Source organism: Rhincodon typus, chromosome 28 (genome assembly GCF_021869965.1).
Source record: "Rhincodon typus isolate 14 chromosome 28, sRhiTyp1.1, whole genome shotgun sequence".
In the NCBI taxonomy this organism is placed as follows: Eukaryota; Metazoa; Chordata; class Chondrichthyes; order Orectolobiformes; family Rhincodontidae; genus Rhincodon; species Rhincodon typus.
The window spans coordinates 3,812,639-3,832,869 of record NC_063359.1 but is presented as its reverse complement, the minus strand read 5'-3'; the positions used below and the strand labels follow the sequence as shown (position 1 = coordinate 3,832,869).

General features: G+C 44.1%; 1 protein-coding gene across 1 annotated transcript in view; it reads left to right on the top strand.

The window, feature by feature from the left end:
* Nucleotides 1–18,647, top strand: part of bspry (B-box and SPRY domain containing) — a 37,501-nt gene extending 18,854 nt beyond the window's left edge. Inside the window, 4 exon segments of the mRNA XM_020514154.2 lie at nucleotides 1,786–2,016; nucleotides 2,103–2,128; nucleotides 6,382–6,506; nucleotides 17,692–18,647. Coding sequence (XP_020369743.2) covers nucleotides 1,786–2,016; nucleotides 2,103–2,128; nucleotides 6,382–6,506; nucleotides 17,692–18,218 — 909 coding nt within the window. The 3' untranslated portion in view covers nucleotides 18,219–18,647.
* The last annotated feature ends 1,584 nt before the right edge of the window (nucleotides 18,648–20,231 follow it).

The following is a 20,231-nucleotide window of genomic DNA, read 5'->3' as shown; positions in this document are numbered from 1 at the left end:
TGCCTTTGCTGGGCCAGTTAAGCATCATCCCCATTGCTGTGAGTTACACGTAGGTCAGACTGAGTAGGAATGGCAGATTTCCTTTCCTACAGGATTAGTTAACCAGTTGGATTTTTAGATACTTTCCAATCAACCTTTTAGGAGACGTTATGAGCAGGTGGGACTTGAACCTGGGCGTCCTGGCTCAGAGGTAGGGACACTATCACTGCATCACCAGAGCTCATCAAAAACATCTGAGTAGACATTATTCATCAGTCTGTTCAGAGATGTTACGATACATATCTGGAGCAGGTTGGACTTGAACCCAGCCCTTCTGGGTCAGAAAGGGAGAGAGCGAGAGATGCTACCACTATTTTTATGACAATCAACAACAATTACATGGTCACCATTACTAATGCTGGCTTTCAATTTCAGAGTAATTATTTGGAAGTAATTATTATACTATTCCAGTGACACTACCATTTTGCAGTGGTGGAGGGCATATTAAACAGAAAACACAATAACAACCAGTTCTGCAGGAAAAAACAAACGCAGAGTGCGTAACATGTGCACACACTGTCGGAACACAATCACAGACCCTTAATCAAGCATTATCACTGCACTAGTGATCAACGTGGCAGTCACTGAACCCAAACTCTCACACTTTGACATGCCCACTGAATCTTCACTGTATTCCTACATGAACAGAAGTGGCTGTGATGTGGTAGGGACCAGACTCTCAAATGTCTGATATTATCTGGCTAGGAATAAGTAAGTTTAATTTGAAAGGAACACATGGTGAGATCCCATAAACGTACTAAGAGTATAAAGCCAGAGGTTCCACTGTTTTGAACAAACAATTATAAAATGTACCATGCAAAGTTAGTTTATATATATGTGTACTCAACTTCTACCCATAATACCATTCACAGAAGTGTTCTCAATCACACTGGGTATCTTGCATTTTCAGCTCTATTTGTACGAAAGTGAGTTTGAAGTATTACTGATCATAAATCATCAGTACACCTGTTCGACAACTCACATCGCAAACTGGGTACTTGAATTGTACTGAAGACTTAAACCGAAAGAGAATGAGTTCTGGACAACAGCCAGGCAGGGTCATCGTTGCACACGATTCTTCGTCAGCAGTTGGTGTACTAGTCACGAGGAAGCGACTGTACAACAAATCTTTCATCTCACTGTATATGACTGAGCTCAAAGTCCACACCAGTTACTAATTTTAAACGAAAAGAAAGGGTTGGAAGAAGACTGGTGAAATTGAATGTTTGAATTACATCTGAGTTTATTGTTTGCATTATTTACAAAGCAGCTTGTTGCAGAAGTCTGAACTGCAAGGAAAAGGAAATGTATCCCTCATTTGCCCAGAAGGAGGGGAATGCAGTGTAATATGTATGCAATGCACCAGTAAAGGGTGTCTGAAAACAAAAACAGCAAGATCATGTGCAGACCTGAATCTGATTATTTCTTACCAAGAATTTTATACTACCCAGGCCTTTAGCTCTGGAATTCCCGGTTTAATCCTTTCTTCCTTTAAGGCACTCTTCAAAGCCCATGTTATGTTCAGTCTTTTGTCACTACTCCTAATGCAGTTCATTGTGAAATTTTGTTTGATAACCCTCCTGTGAAGTGCCATAACAGGTCTCATTGCTGCATTAAACAACACAGAAATCTAACTTATAATAATGCTACTTTTGCTGATCAGGGTGATCTCAGCAATTACACTGACTAATGCCATTGATTGCAGCTTATTCTCAGATGGCTTCTCTCCATGTTCCTGCCCCACAGACTGATGCCAGCAGTGCCAGGGAACTGGTCATCCAACGTCTCAACTTTATACGTGAGATGTGTGACAATGAGGAGCAGAGACTGCTGGAGGTGATCCATGATGAGGAAGAGCGAGTCCAGCAGAGCATCTTGACCCAGAATACCTATTGGATGGAGTCCCAGCAAAAACTAGCTGACATTAAAAACTACCTGGTAGACATACTGACAAAGATGGACGATACCGTCCTGGTGGTGAGCAGCACTTCCATTACAACCCTGTCTCATTTATGGCTCGTTATGGTTTACTAAGTAACTAAGTTTGCTCTCTTTTCCTGCAGAAACACCAGAAAGAAATATTCGAAAGGTACGTGCAGTCAATCAAACAGAGCAGATATTGACTTTGACATTAAATTTAGAATAATCCTTTAAAGTTTTACTGCTGCAGCTTGGAATGTCAACAACAACTGAGTGTTAGCACTTTGCCTTGTTTAACTTCACAAATGTTAGCACTGTACCTTGTATTAATTCACAAGTGTTAACACAGACTTGGTTTTAAACCTTTCACCTTCCCAGCTTGACAGTCCAAATGTGGTCAACCGTCTGCATCTGTTTCTTATGTTCTGATGACTATATTTGTTTTTAACAGGAAGCCATTCTCAGTGTTTTTTGTCAAAACTTCTCCCCAAGAGTTCAAGGTTAAACTGTGTTGGTTGCTGTTTAGAATAGAATATATTCTAGGTTTTATCACAGATGGGCAACAGCCTCTTAAACCCCGCTGTAAAATGTCGATCCTTGGATGTTGCTTGCAGAAGGGTCCAGGAGATGAATTTTTAATTTGACTTTCACATTTGCTAAAAAATCCGTCAGTATTTCAGGAGTTTGCAGTCTGACAGTAAAAGAGGGTTTTCCAGGCATAGGTTATTAGTAGGCCTAAGATCACATGCACTGACTTCATGTTACTGATGAAGCCTGGTCACATTTTCACATCTGATAAATGGACCCCGAATTCCCATTCTTACTGCGAAGGAAAGCAGACCCATCCAGTTGTTGGTTATTGCACCCATGTCAGTTAATTTATCTTACATAGATACACAGAGGATAGGAGCAGGAGAAGGCCATTTGGCCCTCAAGCCTGTTCCGCTGTTCATCACAATGGTGCAACTCAACAGCCTAATTCTGCTTTCTCCCCATAACCTTTGATCCCATTCGCTGCCTCTTGAATACATCCAATGTTTTGGCATCAACTGCTTCCTGTGGTAATGAATTGCACAGGCTCACCACTCTTTGGGTGAAGAAATATCTCCTCATCTCTGTCCTAAATGGTCTACCCCGAATCCTCATACTGTGACACCTGGTTCTGGACACACCCACCATCGGGAACATCCTCCCTGCATCTACCCTGTCCAGTCCTATTAGAATTTTATAAGTCTCTATGAGATCCCCCTCATTCATCTGAATGCCAGCAAAAACAATCCCAACCTAGTCAATCTCTCCTCAGACGTCAGTCCCGCCAGCCCCAGAATCAGCCTGGTAAACCTTTGCTGCACTCCCTCGGGAGCAAGAGCTTCCTTCCTTAGAAAAGGAGACCAAAACTGCACACAATATTCCAGGTGTGGTCTCACCAAGGCCTTGTATAACTGCAAGAACACATCCCTGCTCCTGTACTCGAAACCTCTCGCAATGAAGGCCAACATACCATTTGCCTTCTTTACCACCTGCTGTACCTGCATGCTTACCTTCAGCGACTGGTACACAAGGACACCCAGGTCCCGTTGCACACTCCCCTCTCCCAATTTACAGCCATTCAGGTAGTAATCTGCCTTCTTGTTTTTGCTTCCAAAGTGAATAACCTCACATTTATCCAAATTATACTGCATCTGCCATGGATTTGCCCACTTACCCAACCTGTTGAGATCATGGTAAAGGATCTCTGTATCCTCGTCACAGTTCACCCTCCCACCCAACTTGCAGACTTTTAAGATGTAACATTTTGTTCCCTCATCCAAATCATTAATACATATTATGAATAGCTGGGGTCCTATCATAGATCCCTGTGGCACCCCACTTGTTACTGCCTGTCAATTTGAACAGGACCCATTAATTCCTACTCTTTGTTCCCTCTCTGCCAACCAATTTTCTATCCATCTCAATATACTTCCCCCAATCCCATGCGCTTTCATCTTGCACTATAATCTCTTATGTGGGATTTTGTCAAATGCTTTCTGAAAGTCCAAATATATTGCATTGACTGCTTACCCCTTGTCAACTCTATTAGTTACATCCTCATGGAATTCCAACAGATTTATCAAGCATGATTTCCCCTCTATAAATCCATGCTGACTCTATCTGATCCTGCCACTGCTTTCTAAATGCTCTGCTATAAAATCCATGACATGGATTTGAGAATTTTTCCCACTACTGATGTTAGGCTCACCGATCTATAATTCCCTGTTTTCTCTCTACCTCCCTTTTTGAATATTAGAGTGACATGAGCCTATAGGATCCTGGAAGATGACCAACAATGCATCCACTATCTCTAGAGCTACTTCCTTAAGTACTCTGGGATGTAGATTATCAGGCTCTGGAGATTTATTGGCCTTCAATCCCATCAATTTTTCCCAGCATCATTTCTCTACTAATATCGATCTCCCTCAGTTCTTCCCCCTCACTAAATCTTACACTCTCCAACAATTCTGGTATCTGATTTGTGTCATCTTTTGTGAAGACAGAACCAAAGTATGTGTTCAGTCGTTCAGCCATTTCTTTGTCTCCTATCATACATTCCCTGTTTCTGCCTGTAGGGGGCCTACATTTTTCTTCACCAATCTCTTTATCTTCATGTACCTGTAGCAACTCTTCGTGTCAGTCTTTAAGTTCCCTGCAAGCTTACTTTCTTACTGTATTTTCTGCTTCTTAATCAATCCCTTGGTCCTTCTTTGCTGAATTCCAAACTGCTGCCAGTCCTCAAACATATTATTTTTCTTGGTCAATCTGTCTGCTTCTTCCTTGGATCAGATACTATCTCTAATTTTAGTTTAAACTCTCCCCAACCGCTCTAGCAAACACTCCCCCAGGACATCAGTCCCAGTGCTGCCCAAGTGTAACCTGTCCAATTTGTACAGGTCCCAAAGCCCCAGGAATCTGAAACCCTCCCCATGACACCATCTTTTCAGCCATGTATTCATCCAATATATCCTGTCATTTCTGCTCTGACTAGCACTTGGCACCAGTAGTAATCCTGAGATCACTACCTTTGAGGTCTGAGTTCTTAACTTTCTTGCTAGCTTCCTGTATTCTGCTTTTAGGACTTCATCCCTTTTTTTGTACCTATATCATTAGTACCAATGTCTACCACGACCACTGGCTGTTCACCCTGTCCCTCTAGAATGTCCTGTACCTGCTCCTAGACATCCTTGACCCTAGCACCAGGAAGGCAACCAACCATCCTGGAGTCTCATTTGCAGCCACAGAAATGCCTGTCTATTCCCCTAGAACTGTTGCTCTGGCACAATTTTTACCCCTCCCCTCTGCAGCAGAACCAACCATGATGCGACGAGTTTGGCTGCTGCTGCTTTCCTCTGAGAGGTCATTCACCTCAACAGTATCCAAAAACGGTATAACTGTTTTGCAGGAGAATGGCCACAGGAGATTCCTGCAGTACCTGCCTATCTCTCTTGCTCTGTCTGGTGGTCATCCATTCTCTTCCTGCCTGCAGAGTCTGAGCCTGCAGTGTGACCACCTCTCTGTACATGCTATCCATGTCGCTCTCTGCCTCATGGATGCTCCACAGTGTCCCCAGCTACCGCTCCAGCTGTGAAACTCGAACTTCCAGGAGCTGCAGCTGGAGACACTTCCTGCATGCATGCTGACCTGGGGGACTAGAACTGTCCCCGGCCTGCTCTCCTGCCATGGTTTACCTCGTTAAATTAAACCTTGGAGAGTACTTTATATTAGATTAAATCAAATCCAGTTACCTGGGGCTCTTCTTTCGTGGTCCGTGTACTACCCTTACAGATTAGAAGCCAAAAACAGTTCTATAGGCGATAGAAATTGTGAGGACTTACTTACCTTACCTGCAACTCACCAATCAGCTCTCTCCCTTGTCATCATCTGCAGTAAGGCAAGACCACTCACTTTCCCTCGCTTGTGGTCCTCACAGTGACTTTTGTTTTTTGTTAGATGAGGAGAGAGGGAGGGAAACACTGAAGTAAGTGTTTTGGGTTTAACTGTCCCTTGGCAACAGTCCCTCCACAAACCCCTGTTTGGTTGTGGTGACTGCGCCAATGCAAATTTTCACCCCGACCGCCAATGATTGTCATCGCCGCTCTCTGCTCGATCTTAAGTCTGTGTCCTGTTCTTACCAACCCTCCTGACGTTTTCTTCATATTTAATCTGTCAAACCCCTGTATCTTTTTAAAAACCTCGAGTCTCCTCTGAACTCTCTACTTAGAGCTCCGCTGATATGTCAACATAACTGAAGACCCTTGTACATGTCATTTCCTCTGCATTCACTCCAAAGTCATGATGGCCTTTGTAAAGCACATTGTATATAACTGGAAACAATGTTCCAGCTGCTCTGTGTGGCTCTCTGGACTGAATGTAATTTCTTTGTTCTAGGGCAGAGGAAGCAGAGGGAATTCTTGAGCCTGAAGACTCTAATAAGCTGAACTTCAACCTTGCCTGCGTTCACAGTCATCTCCTCAGTAACCTGTGGGCATCTGCAACAATGATCTGTATTCCAGGTCAGTGATAACTAACCAGCAATTGTTTCCAAGTGCAAGCAAATACTTTACAACCATTGCTTTATTTGCACCAAGTCCCAGTCCTCTACCATTCTGGGCTTGCTGATCTATAAGGGGTCCATTCAAACTGTATTTTTAAATGGTGGCTCAGTGGTTAGCACTGCTGCCTCACAGCGCCAGGGACCCGGGTTCAATTCCACCCTTGGGCAACTGTCTGCGTGGAGTTTGCACATTCTCCCTGTATCTGCGTGGGTTTCCTCCGGGTGTTCCGGTTTCCTTCCACAGTCCAAAGATGTGCAAGTTAGGTGGATTGGCCATGCTAAATTGCCCATAGTGTTCATGTGTGTAGATTAGGTGGGTTATAGGGGGATGGGTCTGGATGGGATGCTCTGAGGGTCAGTGTGGACTTGTTGGGCCAAAAGGCCTGTTTCCACACTGTAGGGATTCTATGATTCTAAATCACTAGTGTTTGCTGACCCAGCTACAACTGTGGGCAACCGCTCATGCACACAGTTCCACACCCTTTCCATCATCATGTAAAAGGCTACACTGCACATGCACAGAGAAGGAAACATGATTTTGAAACAGGGTTTGATGGCAGCGAGGGAGGGTGGGGCAAGTTAGACAGTGAGGACATGGGACCCAGGAGGTTCCCTTCCTCGGTCTACCCCTACTTTGTCCCTCTACCTTCCTCTTACTCCCTCCACTCCCTCGCTCTCTCCCCACTCTGTCTCCCCTCCACTCCTCCTTACACACACATACACACACCCCAACACACACGCACACTCCCCACCTCGGTAAAGGCAGCCTTTCAGACACTCCAATGGATTTGCCTATCTCCACCTGTAATATTCTCCAGCCCCACAGCCCATTGAGATATCAGTTTTATCAAATTCTGCCCTCTTGAGAATTAGTCACTTTCATTTTTCCTTCATTGGTGACCGTGCCTTCAGCTGCCTTTGAAACTCTCTTTTTCACCGCCCCAAACTCTCTATCTCTTTTTCCTTCTTTAATACCCTCTTCTAAGACCTAAGATTCAGGAGCAGAATCAGGCCATCCGGCCCATTGAGTTTGCTCCATCGTTTGATTGTGGCTGATACGTTTCTCAACTCCGTTCTCCTGCCTTTTCCCTGTAAGCCTTGATCTGCAAGGATCGGTTTAGCTCAGTTGGCTGGATGGTTGGTTTGCAAAGTGGTGTGATGCCAATAGCGTGGGTTCAGTTCCCATCACCGGGGTTACCACAAAGAACTCTCTTCTCAGTCTCTCCCCTCGCTTGAGGTATGATGGCCCTCCAGTTAAATCACCACCAGTCGTCTCTCTCTCTCTCTAAGAGAGCAGCCCTATTGTCTGGTGAGACAATGGTGACACAAATCCCTTTACTAATCAAGAACCTATCCATCTCTACCTTCAATATGCTCAATGACTTGGCCTCCACAGCCCTCTGCATCAATGAGTTCTACAGATTCACCACCCTTTAGTTGAAGAAATTCCTCCTCGTCTTAGTTCTAAAGGGTTTTCCCTTCCACTGTAAAGCTATGCCCTCGGGTCTCAGTTTATGCGACTAGTAGAAATACCTTCTGCACATCCACTCTATCCAGGCCTCTCAGCTTTCTGTAAGTTTCAATCAGATCCCTCCTCGTCGTTCGAGTACATACTCAGAGTCTTCAACTGCTCCTCATATGACAAGCCCTTTATTCCCAGGATCATTCTTGTAAATCTCCTCTCGACACCCTCCATTCCAGCACATCCTTCCTTAGATACGGGGCCTAAAACTGCTTACCGTATTCCAAATGCAATCTGACCAGAGCCTTATACAGCCTCAGCAGTACATAGAGTCATAGAGTCATATAGCACAGAAACAGACCCTTAAGTCCAACCATTCCATGCTGAATATAATCCCAAACTAACTAATCCCACCTGCCTGCTCTTGGCCCGTATCCCTTCAAGCCGTTCCTATTCATGTACTTATCCAAATGTCTTTTAAACATCGTAATTGTATCCATGTCCACCACTTCCTCAGGAAGTTCATTCCACATGTAAATCACCTTCTGTATAAAAAGTTTACCCCTCATGTCTTTTTTAAATCTCTCCCCTCTCAACTTAAAAATGTGCCCCCTAGTCTTGAAATACCCCATCCTAGGGAAAAAGAAAACTACCATTAACTCTGTCTATACCCTTCATTATTCTATAAGATCACCTTTCAACCTCCTACGTTCCAGTGAAAAAAGTCCCAGCTTATCCAGCCTTTCTTTATAATTCAATCCTTCTATACCCGGCAATATCCTGGTAAATCTTCCTGAACCCTTTCCATCTTAATCTCTGCTCTTGTATTGTCGCCCTCTTGAAATGAAAGCTAATATTATATTTGCTTTCCTTACCACCAAATGAATCTTCAGAGAATCCTGAACTAGGACTCCTCTGTTCCTTTGTGCTTCAAATTTCTGAAGCATTTCCATTTAGAAAATAGTCTATGCCTCTGTTCTTCTGACCAAAGTGCAATTCCTCACAATTTCCCACATTTTATTTCATTTGTTACTTCTTTGACCACTCTCCTAGTCTTTCCGAATCCTTGTACAGCCTTCCCACTTCCTCAACACTACTATACCTCCATCCATTTTTGTGCCATCTGCAAATTCAGTTCCTTTGTCCAGATCATTAATGTGTAATGTGAATAGTTATGGTTTCAGCACAGACCCCTGTGGAACTCCACTAATCACCAGCTATCATCCTGAAAAAGACCCGATTATCCCCACTCTCTGCGTTCTGCCAGTCAGCCAATCCTCTATCCATGCCAGTACCTTGCTCTGAACACTCCAGGCTTATTTAGCAGCCTCTTGTATGGCAACTTGTCAAAGGCCTTCTGGATATCCAAGTAGATCACATCCACTGGCCTTCCTTTGTCTAACTTGCTTATTACGTCCTCAAAGTATTTGAATAGATTTGACAGGCATGACAAAGCCAAGCTGACTCAGTCCTATTTTACCATGCACTTCCAAGTACTCTGCAATCTCATCCTTATAAAATGGATGGGATACCAACAACCCATGTCAAGCTAAACAGCTTATAATTTCCTGTCTTCTGCCTCCCTTCCTTCTTCAAGAGGGGTGTTGCATTCACCATTTTTTCATCCTCTGGGACCTTCCCTGATTCCACTGATTCCTGAAAGATCACCACCAATGCCTCTACAATCTCTTCAGCAATCTCCTTCAGAAGTTCTGGACTGTAGTCCATCTGGTCAGAGTGATTTATCCACCTTCAGATCTTATAGGTTCCCCAGCACCTTCTTCTTAGTGATGGTCTCTACACTCACCTCTGCCTCCAACTCTCTTGAAGTTCTGGTTATTGCTGCTGGTGTCTTCCACCGGGAAAACTGATGTAAAGTACCTGTTCAGTTCCTCCAAAGGTTCTTCCCCATTACTACTCCTCCAGCCTAATTTTCCAGTGGTCCAATGTCCATTCTTGCCTCTCTGTTACTTTTTATATACCTTAAAAAACACTCTTGCAATCTTCTTTTATGTTACTAGCTAGCTTACCCTCATATTTCATGTTCTTCCCCCTTATTGCCTTTTTAGTTATCCTCTGCTAGTTTTTAAAGGCTTCCCAATCCTCACCACTTCACATGCTTTCTCTTTCGCTTTTATGCTGTCCTTGACTTCCCTTGTCAGCCACAGATGCCTTGTCCTCCCTTAATGTGTTTCTTCTTCCTTGGGATGAATTTCCGCAATGCCTCCTGAATTACCCCCAGAAATTCCTGCCATTGCTGCTCCATCATCTTCCCTGCTGGGCTCCCCTTCCAATCAACTCTGGCCAGCTCCTCCCTCATGTCTTTGTAGTTACCTTTACTCAATTGTAATACCGTTACATCTCGTAGGCATTCCGTGAATTCCTTTTCTTGAGATCTGCTACCAATCTGATTTTCCCAGTCCACCTCCATTATGAAGTCCCCCATGATTACTGTAATAGTGCCTTTCTTACACACCTTTCTATCTCCTGACTTATTTTCTGCCCCACATCCTGACTACTGTTAGGAGCCTGATTATAACTCCCATTGGGTTGCTTTTTCTTTGTGGTTCTTCAACTCTACCTACACAGATTCTACACATTCCGACTCTATATCAGTTCTTATGGGGAAATGTGGTGGTTCAGTGGTTAGCACTGCTGCCTCACAGCGCCAGGGACCTGGGTTCGATTCCACCCTCAGAGCGACTGTCTTTTGCAAATTCTCCCCATGTCTGCGCAGGTTTCCTCTAGTTGCTCCGGTTTCCTCCCACAGACCAAAGATGTGCAGGTTAGGTGGGTTAGCCATGGGAAATGTGGGGTTGGGGGAAAGGGTGGGGGCCTGGGTCTGGGTGGTATGCTCTTTGGAGGGTTGATATGGACGTGATGGGCCTAATGGCCTCATCCACACTGTAGAAATTCTATGAGTCTTGTTATCAGTCTTGCTGTCAACATAATTTCATTTCTTACTAACAAGCCAACCCTGCCCCCTCCGCCCATCTGCCTCTTCTTTTGATAGGACATGTTATCCTTGCATATTTAGATCCCAGCCTTGATCTGGTCACAGCCAAATCTCTGTGATACCCACAACATACCTGCCAATTTCATTCTGCACTACAAACTCATTTACCTTGTTTTGTATCCTGTGTGTATTTATGTACAACACCCTTGGTCCTGCATTGACTGCCCCTCATCTAATAATTGTCCCCTTATCTGCTGTGCCTGAAGTTGGATTCCTGACCCTTTCAATATTCTCTGTCCTATTACTTGTTCTGGAAACTTAAACGTCTGCTGAGTCCTTCCCCTCGTTAACATTTTCCATAATTCTCCACGCAATGAATCCCCACGCTCCAAGTTTAAAGTCCTATCCACTGATCTAGTTATGTAATTCACAAAGACTCTAGTCCAAGCATTATTCACTTCGAGCCCATCCCATCAGAACAGCTCCCCCCTTCCCCAGAACTGGTGCCAATGTCATGTGAATTCAAACCCGTTTCTCCCACATCATTCTCTCAGCCAAGCGTTTACCTCTTTCACCTTGTTGATCCTGTGCCAATTAGCTCTTGGCTCACGTAGTAATCCGGAGATTATTACCTTTTTTGGTCCTGCTTTTTAATTGAGCTGCTCATATTCCCTCAGCAGAACCTCTTTCCTCTTTCTACCTATATCGTTGGTACCTATATGGACCACGACAACTAGATCTTTCCCCTCCCACTCTTAAGTTCCTGTGCTGCCCAGATGAGATATCCTGAACCCAGGCACCAGGCAGGCAACGCAGCCTTTGGGACTGTTGATCCTGGCCACAGAGAAAAGTGTCCATTCCCTGGCTATACAACTACATTTTCCTCCTCCCTCCTGAATGGCTCTCTGTCCATGGTGCTGTGGTAAGTTTTCTCTTCCTACCTACAGGCCCCCTCTCACCCACACAGGGAGAAAGAATCTAAAACCTGTTAGACAAGTTAAACGGCTGGGGCTCCTTCAGCACTCCCTCTCGGATCCCCCTCTGACTCACTCGTAGTCACACCCTCCTGTCCCTGACCACTGATGGAATTTAAGGGAGTTGTGTTGGGTTCCTGATCCTGGGCCTCAATTTGTCCTGTTTTTTAAAAAAAACCTTACAAACTATGAACCAAAAAAGTAAGCAAAAAGCACCTCTTCCCCTCTGCAATGAATTCCCATCCTTGCTCCAATTTTCCCGAACTACATACTCACTTGGGCTGTGTCTCACTTCTGATGGGATGTCTCCTTCCTGACCATGCACAGCTTACTGTTTGTACGCTCTCTTAAAAAGCCTACCTCTCTTACCAAACTTTTGAACAACCACCCTAGCAATTGCCTTGATTTCAAATTCAACTTGCTGTCAAACTTTGCTTCTTGGGATGTTCATTGTTCCATGAAAAGTGTGATGTGAATAAACTGAGTTTGCGCTCCCAATCCAGGTGATAGGGCACCCCTGTGAGATATGGTATTGCTATGATGTGGAGGTGCTGGTGTTGGACTCTGGTGGACAAGGTCAACAATCGCGTGACACCAGGTTGCAGTACAACAGGATTATTTGAAAACACAAACTTTCGGAGCGTTGTTGAGGAAGGAGCAACGCTTCAAAAGCTAGTGTTTTCAAAATAACCTGTTAGACTCTAACCTGGTGTTGTGTGATTTTTGACTTATGGTATAGCTGGCCATGGGTTGAGGGGTGACCTTATAGAGATCTTTAAAATCATGAGGGGCATGGATAGAGTGAATAGTCAAGGTCTTTTCCCTGGGATCAGGGAGTCCAAAACTAGAGGGCATAGGTTAAGGTGAGAGGGGAAAGATATAAAAGGGACCTAAGGGGCAATGTTTTCACGCAGAGGGTGGTGCATGTATGGAAATAAGCTGCCAGAGGAAGTGAAGTGGTGGGGGCTGGTACAATTACAACATTTAAAAAGCTTCTGGATGGGTACATGAATAGGAAGGGTTTAGAGGGATATGGGACAATGCTGGATTGATTTATTTACTTAGGATATCTGGTCGGCGTGGATAAGTTGGACCGAAGGGTCTGTTTACGTGCTGTATATCTCTATGACTCTGTGATACACTTCCTGCACAACAACAACGGCATTGTATCTGCACTAGTCCTCCAAAATATTTCATGAATATTTCATTTCTTAAATTATGGGAATGTAAATAGATCTGATTATCTGAGGTGAACATAAAATAACTCACAATTGTTTCCTTCCCTGTTTTTACCTGCATAACCGATAACAAATAATATAAATTAGCCAATTCTTCCATTGTCAGTGTGAGATCATAGTTATTGCCAGCAAGATTACAGGTTGCTTTGTAACTCATCAACTATAAGAGCCTGGGCTTTGCTGCAAAATTGCCGTAGAGGAGTATAGAATGTGTGAGAGAGGTCTGTGATACAATTAAAGAAATTAGCATAGACAGAGAGGAGGTGCCGATAAATCCAGTCAGGATTCAGGTGACACCCAGAGTGGGGAACTTGCTCACAGTGGGTGGTAGAGATGAATATTATCAATACGGTTAAAGGGAAGCTTGGGTAGCACATGAGGGAAAGGAATAAATACAGGACTGTGCTATAAGTTGGATGAGGAATGATGCAAGATGGCTCACACGTGGAGAAGACTACACCTGCAACCACTTCAGGCCTAACAACCTCCTGAGGTATCTGTGCTACTGTGAGTGTCTCCTTCCCTTGACATTTTCCATAGCTTTGGTCTTCTCTGTATTTAATTGGAGGACATTTCTGCTCAGCTTGTACTAGATGTTGGACAAACAGCATGACGAATCAAAGACAATGTAGGGGTTGAGAGAGGCAATGGTGAAATAGAGTAGGGCGTTGCCAAAGCTTGTGTGAAATCTGACATGGTGTGTTGTCGTGGAGCCTATGCTGGGTTTTGTTAGAGGGTAAAGGTGCAGTGTATTTGCTGAAAATAAAACACAAACTTCAGGCTCGTGACAAGGTATGAGGAAGCCTGGAGCCAGCATTGTGAGAATGGGCTCTGACACTGATAATCAGTCACCTTACTCTGTCCAGCCATGTCTGTTTGTGCTGTTGGTCCCACTCTTGTGAGTGATATGACCAGAGTCGTACACGCCTTGCTGTCTGGGAGTGAAGCTCACACAGCAAATAAGCTGTCGTAGAAACAGCCTCATTTTCTCCCAGTTGTCAGTGAAAATCAAGAAGTTCTTACAGTGGGTGGCTAATCAACAAAATGAGTTGTACAGCCAGGGGAGAGGTTCAAAATCCTGCAGAGTGCGGAATATATCACAAATCATATCCTCTACCCAGCGATATGTTAACACAGCCCCATGGTCAGTGAGTGTGCCTGATTTAATTCATTCAAATCAGCAATGAAGTGTGTTCTCACTGAGATAGCACCTTCAAGGTTTGAATTTTAATTATTTAGTTGGATAAATTACTCAGATTTTCACATGTTTACTGGCAGGTTCAAGAGCTTTGCAAAATATACAGGAATTTTGTAAACACAATGGAAAATAGGAGTCACAGCGGGTTTTTCAGCTCCTGACCCGCTGTTCAATTAAATCTTCTGTACTGTATGAAACTACCATGTCTGATCTTTATCTCAGCTTAATTTACCAGATTGAAAGGGACATAAGCAAAAAGAAATTGATTATGTTGGCATCGTTAACATATAAAATGTTTCAAGCCACTCCACAGGGTTTTAACGAAACAAAAACAGGACATTGAGCCACATATTAATGGTCAAAGAGGTAGCTTTTAGGCAGTATCTAAGAGGAGATATTTAGATCCAGAGATTCCAGAGTCTTTGGAGTGGATGGCCGCTCATAAGTTGTCACTGTCACCACCTAAAACCGCTTCTTAATTTGAAATGATCTTGCAACGTTACTGAGAGAGGGGCTATCAGCTTGGATACAATTAGCAACCTGGAACATCAAATAAGGATCTTCCATCAGTTATCTGTTCCTCACCTTGCAGTGTACCCTAGAACTCTGTGGGAAGCTAGGGAAGTGATTGGGCCCCTTGCTGAGATATTTGTATCATTGATAGCCACAGGTGAGGTGCTGGAAGACTGGAGGTTGATTAACATGGTGCCACTATTTAAGAAAAGTGGTAAGGAAAAGCCAGGGAACTATAGTCTGGTGAGCCTGATATCGCTGGTGGGCAAGTTATTGGAGGGAATTTGAGAGACAGGATTTACATGTACTTGGAAAGACAAGGACTGATTAGGGATAGTCTTTGTGCATAGGAAATCATGTTTCACTAACTTAATTGAGTTTTTTGAAGAAGTAATGAAGAGGATTGATGAGGGCAGAGCAGTGGATGTGATCTATATAGACTTCAGTAAGGCGTTCGACAAGGTTCCTCATGGTAGGCTAATAAGCAAGGTTAGATCACATGGAATACAGGAAGAACTAGCCATTTGGATACAGAACTGGCTCGAAGGTAGAAGACAGAGGGTGGTGGTGGGGAGTTGCTTTTCAGACTGGAGGCCTGTGACCAGCAGTGTGTCACAGGATCGGTGCTGGGTCCACTGCTTTTCGTCATTTATATAAATGATTTAGATGTGAACATAGGAGGTATGGTTAGTATGTTTACAAATGACACCGAAATTGGAAGTTTAGTGGACGGTGAAAAAGGTTACCTCAAAGTAAAACAGAATCTTGATCAGATGGGTCAATGGGCCAAGGAGTGGCAGATAGAGTTTAATTTAGATAATTGTGAGGTGCTGTATTTTGGAAAGGCAAATCAGGGCAGGACATATATTCTTAATGGTAAGGTCCTGGGGAGTGTTGCTGAACAAAGAGACCTTGGAGCGCAGCTTCATAGTTCCTTGAAAGTGGAGTTGTAGGTAGATTGGATAGTGAAGAAGGCATTTGGTATGCTTGCCTTTATTGGTCAGTGCATTGAGTATAGGAGTTGGGAGGTCATGTTGCAGCTGTACAGTACATTGGTTAGGCCACTTTTGGAATACTGTGTGCAATTCTGGTCTTCCTGCCGTAGGAAGGTTGTTGTGAAACTTGAAAGGGTTCAGAAAAGATTTACAAGGATGTTGCCAGGGTTGGAGGGTTTGAGCTGTGGGGTGAGGCTGAATAGGCTGGGGCTATTTTCCCTGGAGCATTGGAGGCTGAGGGGTGACCTTATAGAGGTTTTTAAAATCATGAGTGAATAGACACAATCTTTTTCCTGGGACAGGGGAGTCTAAAATTAGAGGGCATAGTTTTAAGGTGAGTGGGGCAAGATGTAAAAGGGACCTAAGGGGCAACTTTTTCACGCAGAGGGTGATGCATGTATGGAATGAGTCTGCCAGAGGAAGTGGTGGAGGCTGGTACGATTACAACATTTAAAAGGCATTTGGATGGGTATACAAATAGGAAGCTTTTAAAGGGATATGGTCCAAATGCTGGCAAATGGGACTAGATTAATTTAGGATATTTAGTCGGCATGGACGAGTTGGACTGAAGGGTCTGTTTCCATGCTGTACATCTCTATGAATCTATGATTGTGAGTTCAGACAGGCACCTACCCTCACCTCAGCTTTACTTCTGTGATATTTCTACAAGCCCAAACTGAGGAATGTGGTAGTGGAATGGCCCAGATCACTGGTCTTTGACTCACAGCAGGGTAGGGGTTCAGAGTCAGGCTGCTCCTAATGGGGTGGGAATGCCTTCTGATTCCTGGTAATGATTCAGTGGAAAATGTGCTTGGGCAGTCTCAATCTATTGAGCTCAGTAAACCAGTACTTTTAACGGATAGCACCAGTGAGATGAGGGGCATTGGAATGTCAGTGGGAACAAGCAGGGAGAAAGTTTCATGATGCATTCCTTGTTGCTGACACCACTTCCTTGAGGATAACATTTTCCATTACAGAGCACCAGCACAGTGGCTCAGTGGTTAGCACTGGTGCCTCACCATGGCAGAGACCCAGGTTTGATCCCACGCTCACGCAACTGTCTGTATGGGGTTTCCACATTCTCCCTGTGTCTGCGTGGGTTTCTTCTGGGTGCTCCAGTTTCCTCCCATAGTCTAAAGATGTGCAGGTTAGGTGGATTGGCCATGCCAAATTGCCCATAGTATCCAGGGATTTGCAGGCTAGGTGGGTTAGGCATGGGGAGTGCAGGGTTACAGGGATAGGGTGTGGGCAGCGATGGTTCTGGGTGGGATGCTGTTCGGAGTGTTGTGAACTTGATGGGCCGAATGGTCTGCTTCCACACTGTTAGGGATTTTATGATCTCCAGTTGATACACTTGAATTTACACAGTGTCATTTATGATCTTAAGATGTCCCAAAGTGCTTCTTGGCAGTGAAGTTCTTTTTAAAGTGTGGTCATTGTTAGAGGAGTAAGCTTTCACTGGGAGAATGATCAGACTGTCTGTTTTGGTGCAAATATCAGCCAGGATATAGGGGGATGGGTTAGGAGTTGGATTAGGGTTAGCATCCTGTTATTCAGAGTGAGGGCCGGCAGGCTGATGGTTTAATATCTCATTCAAAGACAACATTTGCAGTATTTGTGCCAGTGCAGCATTTCCACACTACTGCAAAAGACTTTGTGCTCGAATCTCTGGAACCCATGACATTAAATATTGTTTTGTTTTCAAATGGAAAGAGTAAATATCAATCCATGTCCAACTCTGGTGACCTGGATATGTAAAAATTGTAATGGGTAAGGATTATTAGTAACACAAGAATCTTGTGTTTCAGTTGCTGAAGACTTGCACATTGATGAGAAAACGTTGCACTCATCTCTGACACTGTCTGAGAATAAAAAGGGACTGACCTTTGTCAGGAAGAAAGTCCATTCGTACTCAGACTGTCCTGAGCGCTTTGAGCACTGGCCAAACGCCCTGGGCCTGGAGTCTTTCCGGAGCGGTCTTCATACCTGGAGAGTGGACGTGGGGAATAGCTGTGCCTACAAAGTGGGCCTGGCTTACAGCTGCCTTCCACGCAAGGGGACTGGCCACGAGTCCCGGCTCGGATATAACTCATCCTCCTGGGTCTTCTCCCGCTACGATGAAGAGTACACGGTCGCCCATGATGGCCAGCGGAAGACCCTGGATCTGCTGAGGCGCCCAAAGTTGATTGGTGTACTGGTGGACTATGATGGAGGTGAAATCCTATTCTACGATGCTGACGCCTGTGCTATAATCCATAGCTACCGAACAAAACTCACTTCTCCTGTACATGCTGCATTTGCAGTGGCAGACAACAGTATCACGATAGTCCAATAGTGGGCTTGATGGGAACACTGGAAATCTCCAGGTCTGCACCTAGCATTTTCCTCCAGTTCTCTCATTCTTTTCTGGGGAGATGGTGATGGTTACTTGACTATTAATCCAAAACCCAGGTTAATGGTGTGGGTCATAGGTTCAAATCCCACCATGGCAGGTGGTGATTTTGGAATTAATTCAATAACTGTGAATTAAGAGAAAGGTCTAAACTGAAATAGGGAACTGTCAATAGTTGTAAAAAATGATCTGGTTCATTAATATCATTTAAGGAGGAAAATCTACCATCCTCACCTTCATATTCCATACAAAACTAGGCAGAGGCTCCAGTCTAATTGAAAATACAGCACAGAAACAGACATTTGGCCCAACTCATCCAATCCAATCAGGTTTCCTAAACTGAGCTAGACCCATTTGCCTGCACTTCACCCATATCCATCTAAACCTCTCCTATTCATGTACCTAACCAAATATCTTTAAATGCTGTAACTGTACCCACTTCTACCACTTCCTCTGGTAGCTTGTTCCATATATGCAACACCCTCTGTGTGAAAAAGTTGACCCTCAGGTCACTTTTAAACTTTTCCTCTCTCACCTTAAACCTATGCCCTTTAGTTTTGGACTTTCCTTCCTGAGGGAAAAGACTTCTGCTATTCACCTGATCAATGCCCCACAGATTTTATAAGCCTCTATACTGCAGACACTGGAAATCTGAAAATGTTGCACATATTCAGTGAGTCAGGCAAATCTGTCTTGAGGGGGAAAGAGAATTAATGTTTCAGGTCAGTGACCTTCATGACCTCTCCTCTGCCTGATCTGTTGACTATTTCCAGCACTTTCTGATTTTACCCCAGCCTAATTGTTTGAGAACTGAACACAAGGACTTGCTCAGCTGCTTTGCAACATAGAGATGTTTTCATTCTTGCTGTTTGGGTTAGCGCACATTATCCTTTGTTGTAGAGTCAGACAGCAGGGAAACGGACTCTCTGGTCCAACTCATCCATGCCAACTGGACATCCCATTCTGACCTTGTCCCATTTGCCAGCATTTGGCCATATCCCTTTAAACCCTTCCAATTCATACACCCATCCTGATGCCTTTTAAATGTTGTAATTGTACCAGCCTCCACCACTTCCTGTGGCAGCTCATTCCATACATGCACCACCCTCTGCGTGAAAAAGTTGCTCCTTAGGTCCCTTTCAAATCTTTCCCCTCTCACCTTAAAATTATGCCCTCTGGTTTTGAACTCCCCTACCCAAGGGAAAAGACTTTTGCTATTCACCTGATCGATGGCCATCAGATTTTATAAACCTCTGAAGGGTCACCCTTCAGATTCCAACATTCCAGGGAAAAAAACCCCAGCCTAATCAGCCTCTCCCTACTGGTCAAACCCTGCAGCCCCAGCAACATCTGGCATTACTTGGATTTAAAAAGGAAAAAAATTACTACCAGGTTTCTCCTTTCTAGTTTTCCGCTCTGCATTGTTTTTTTTTTGCTGCTGTAGATTGTAATACAGTTCACTGTCCAGGATGTGGCCAATACTGGTGTAGCCAGCTTACATTTTCCATGAGTTGGCAGCACTCCTTGAACACTGTTATTAGTTTGGTACAGCAGAGGACAGTTCAGAGTGAAGCACATTGGTGTCATCCTGGAGTTACACGTAGACCAGACGAGGTAAGGATGGCAGATCTCCTCCCTGAAAGCACATATGTGAAACAGTTGTGTTTTAATGAAAATTCAAAAACTCACTGTCATTACTACTGGTATCAGCTTTTCATTCCCAGATTTAAATAAAATGAAATCAAATTCTCAAACTGCTGTGTGGAATCTGAACTCTCGTTCTCTGGCTTCTTAGTCTGGTAGCATATACACTGCGTTACGCTATATCATGGTAGAGTGGTTATTTCACTGTCAGTGGAGGGGACTTACTGGACAGGGACAATGGACAGGAACCAGGGCTGATTTCCCCTTAACCTAGGAGCACTGACCCTGATCATACCCTGTTTGTAATTCTGG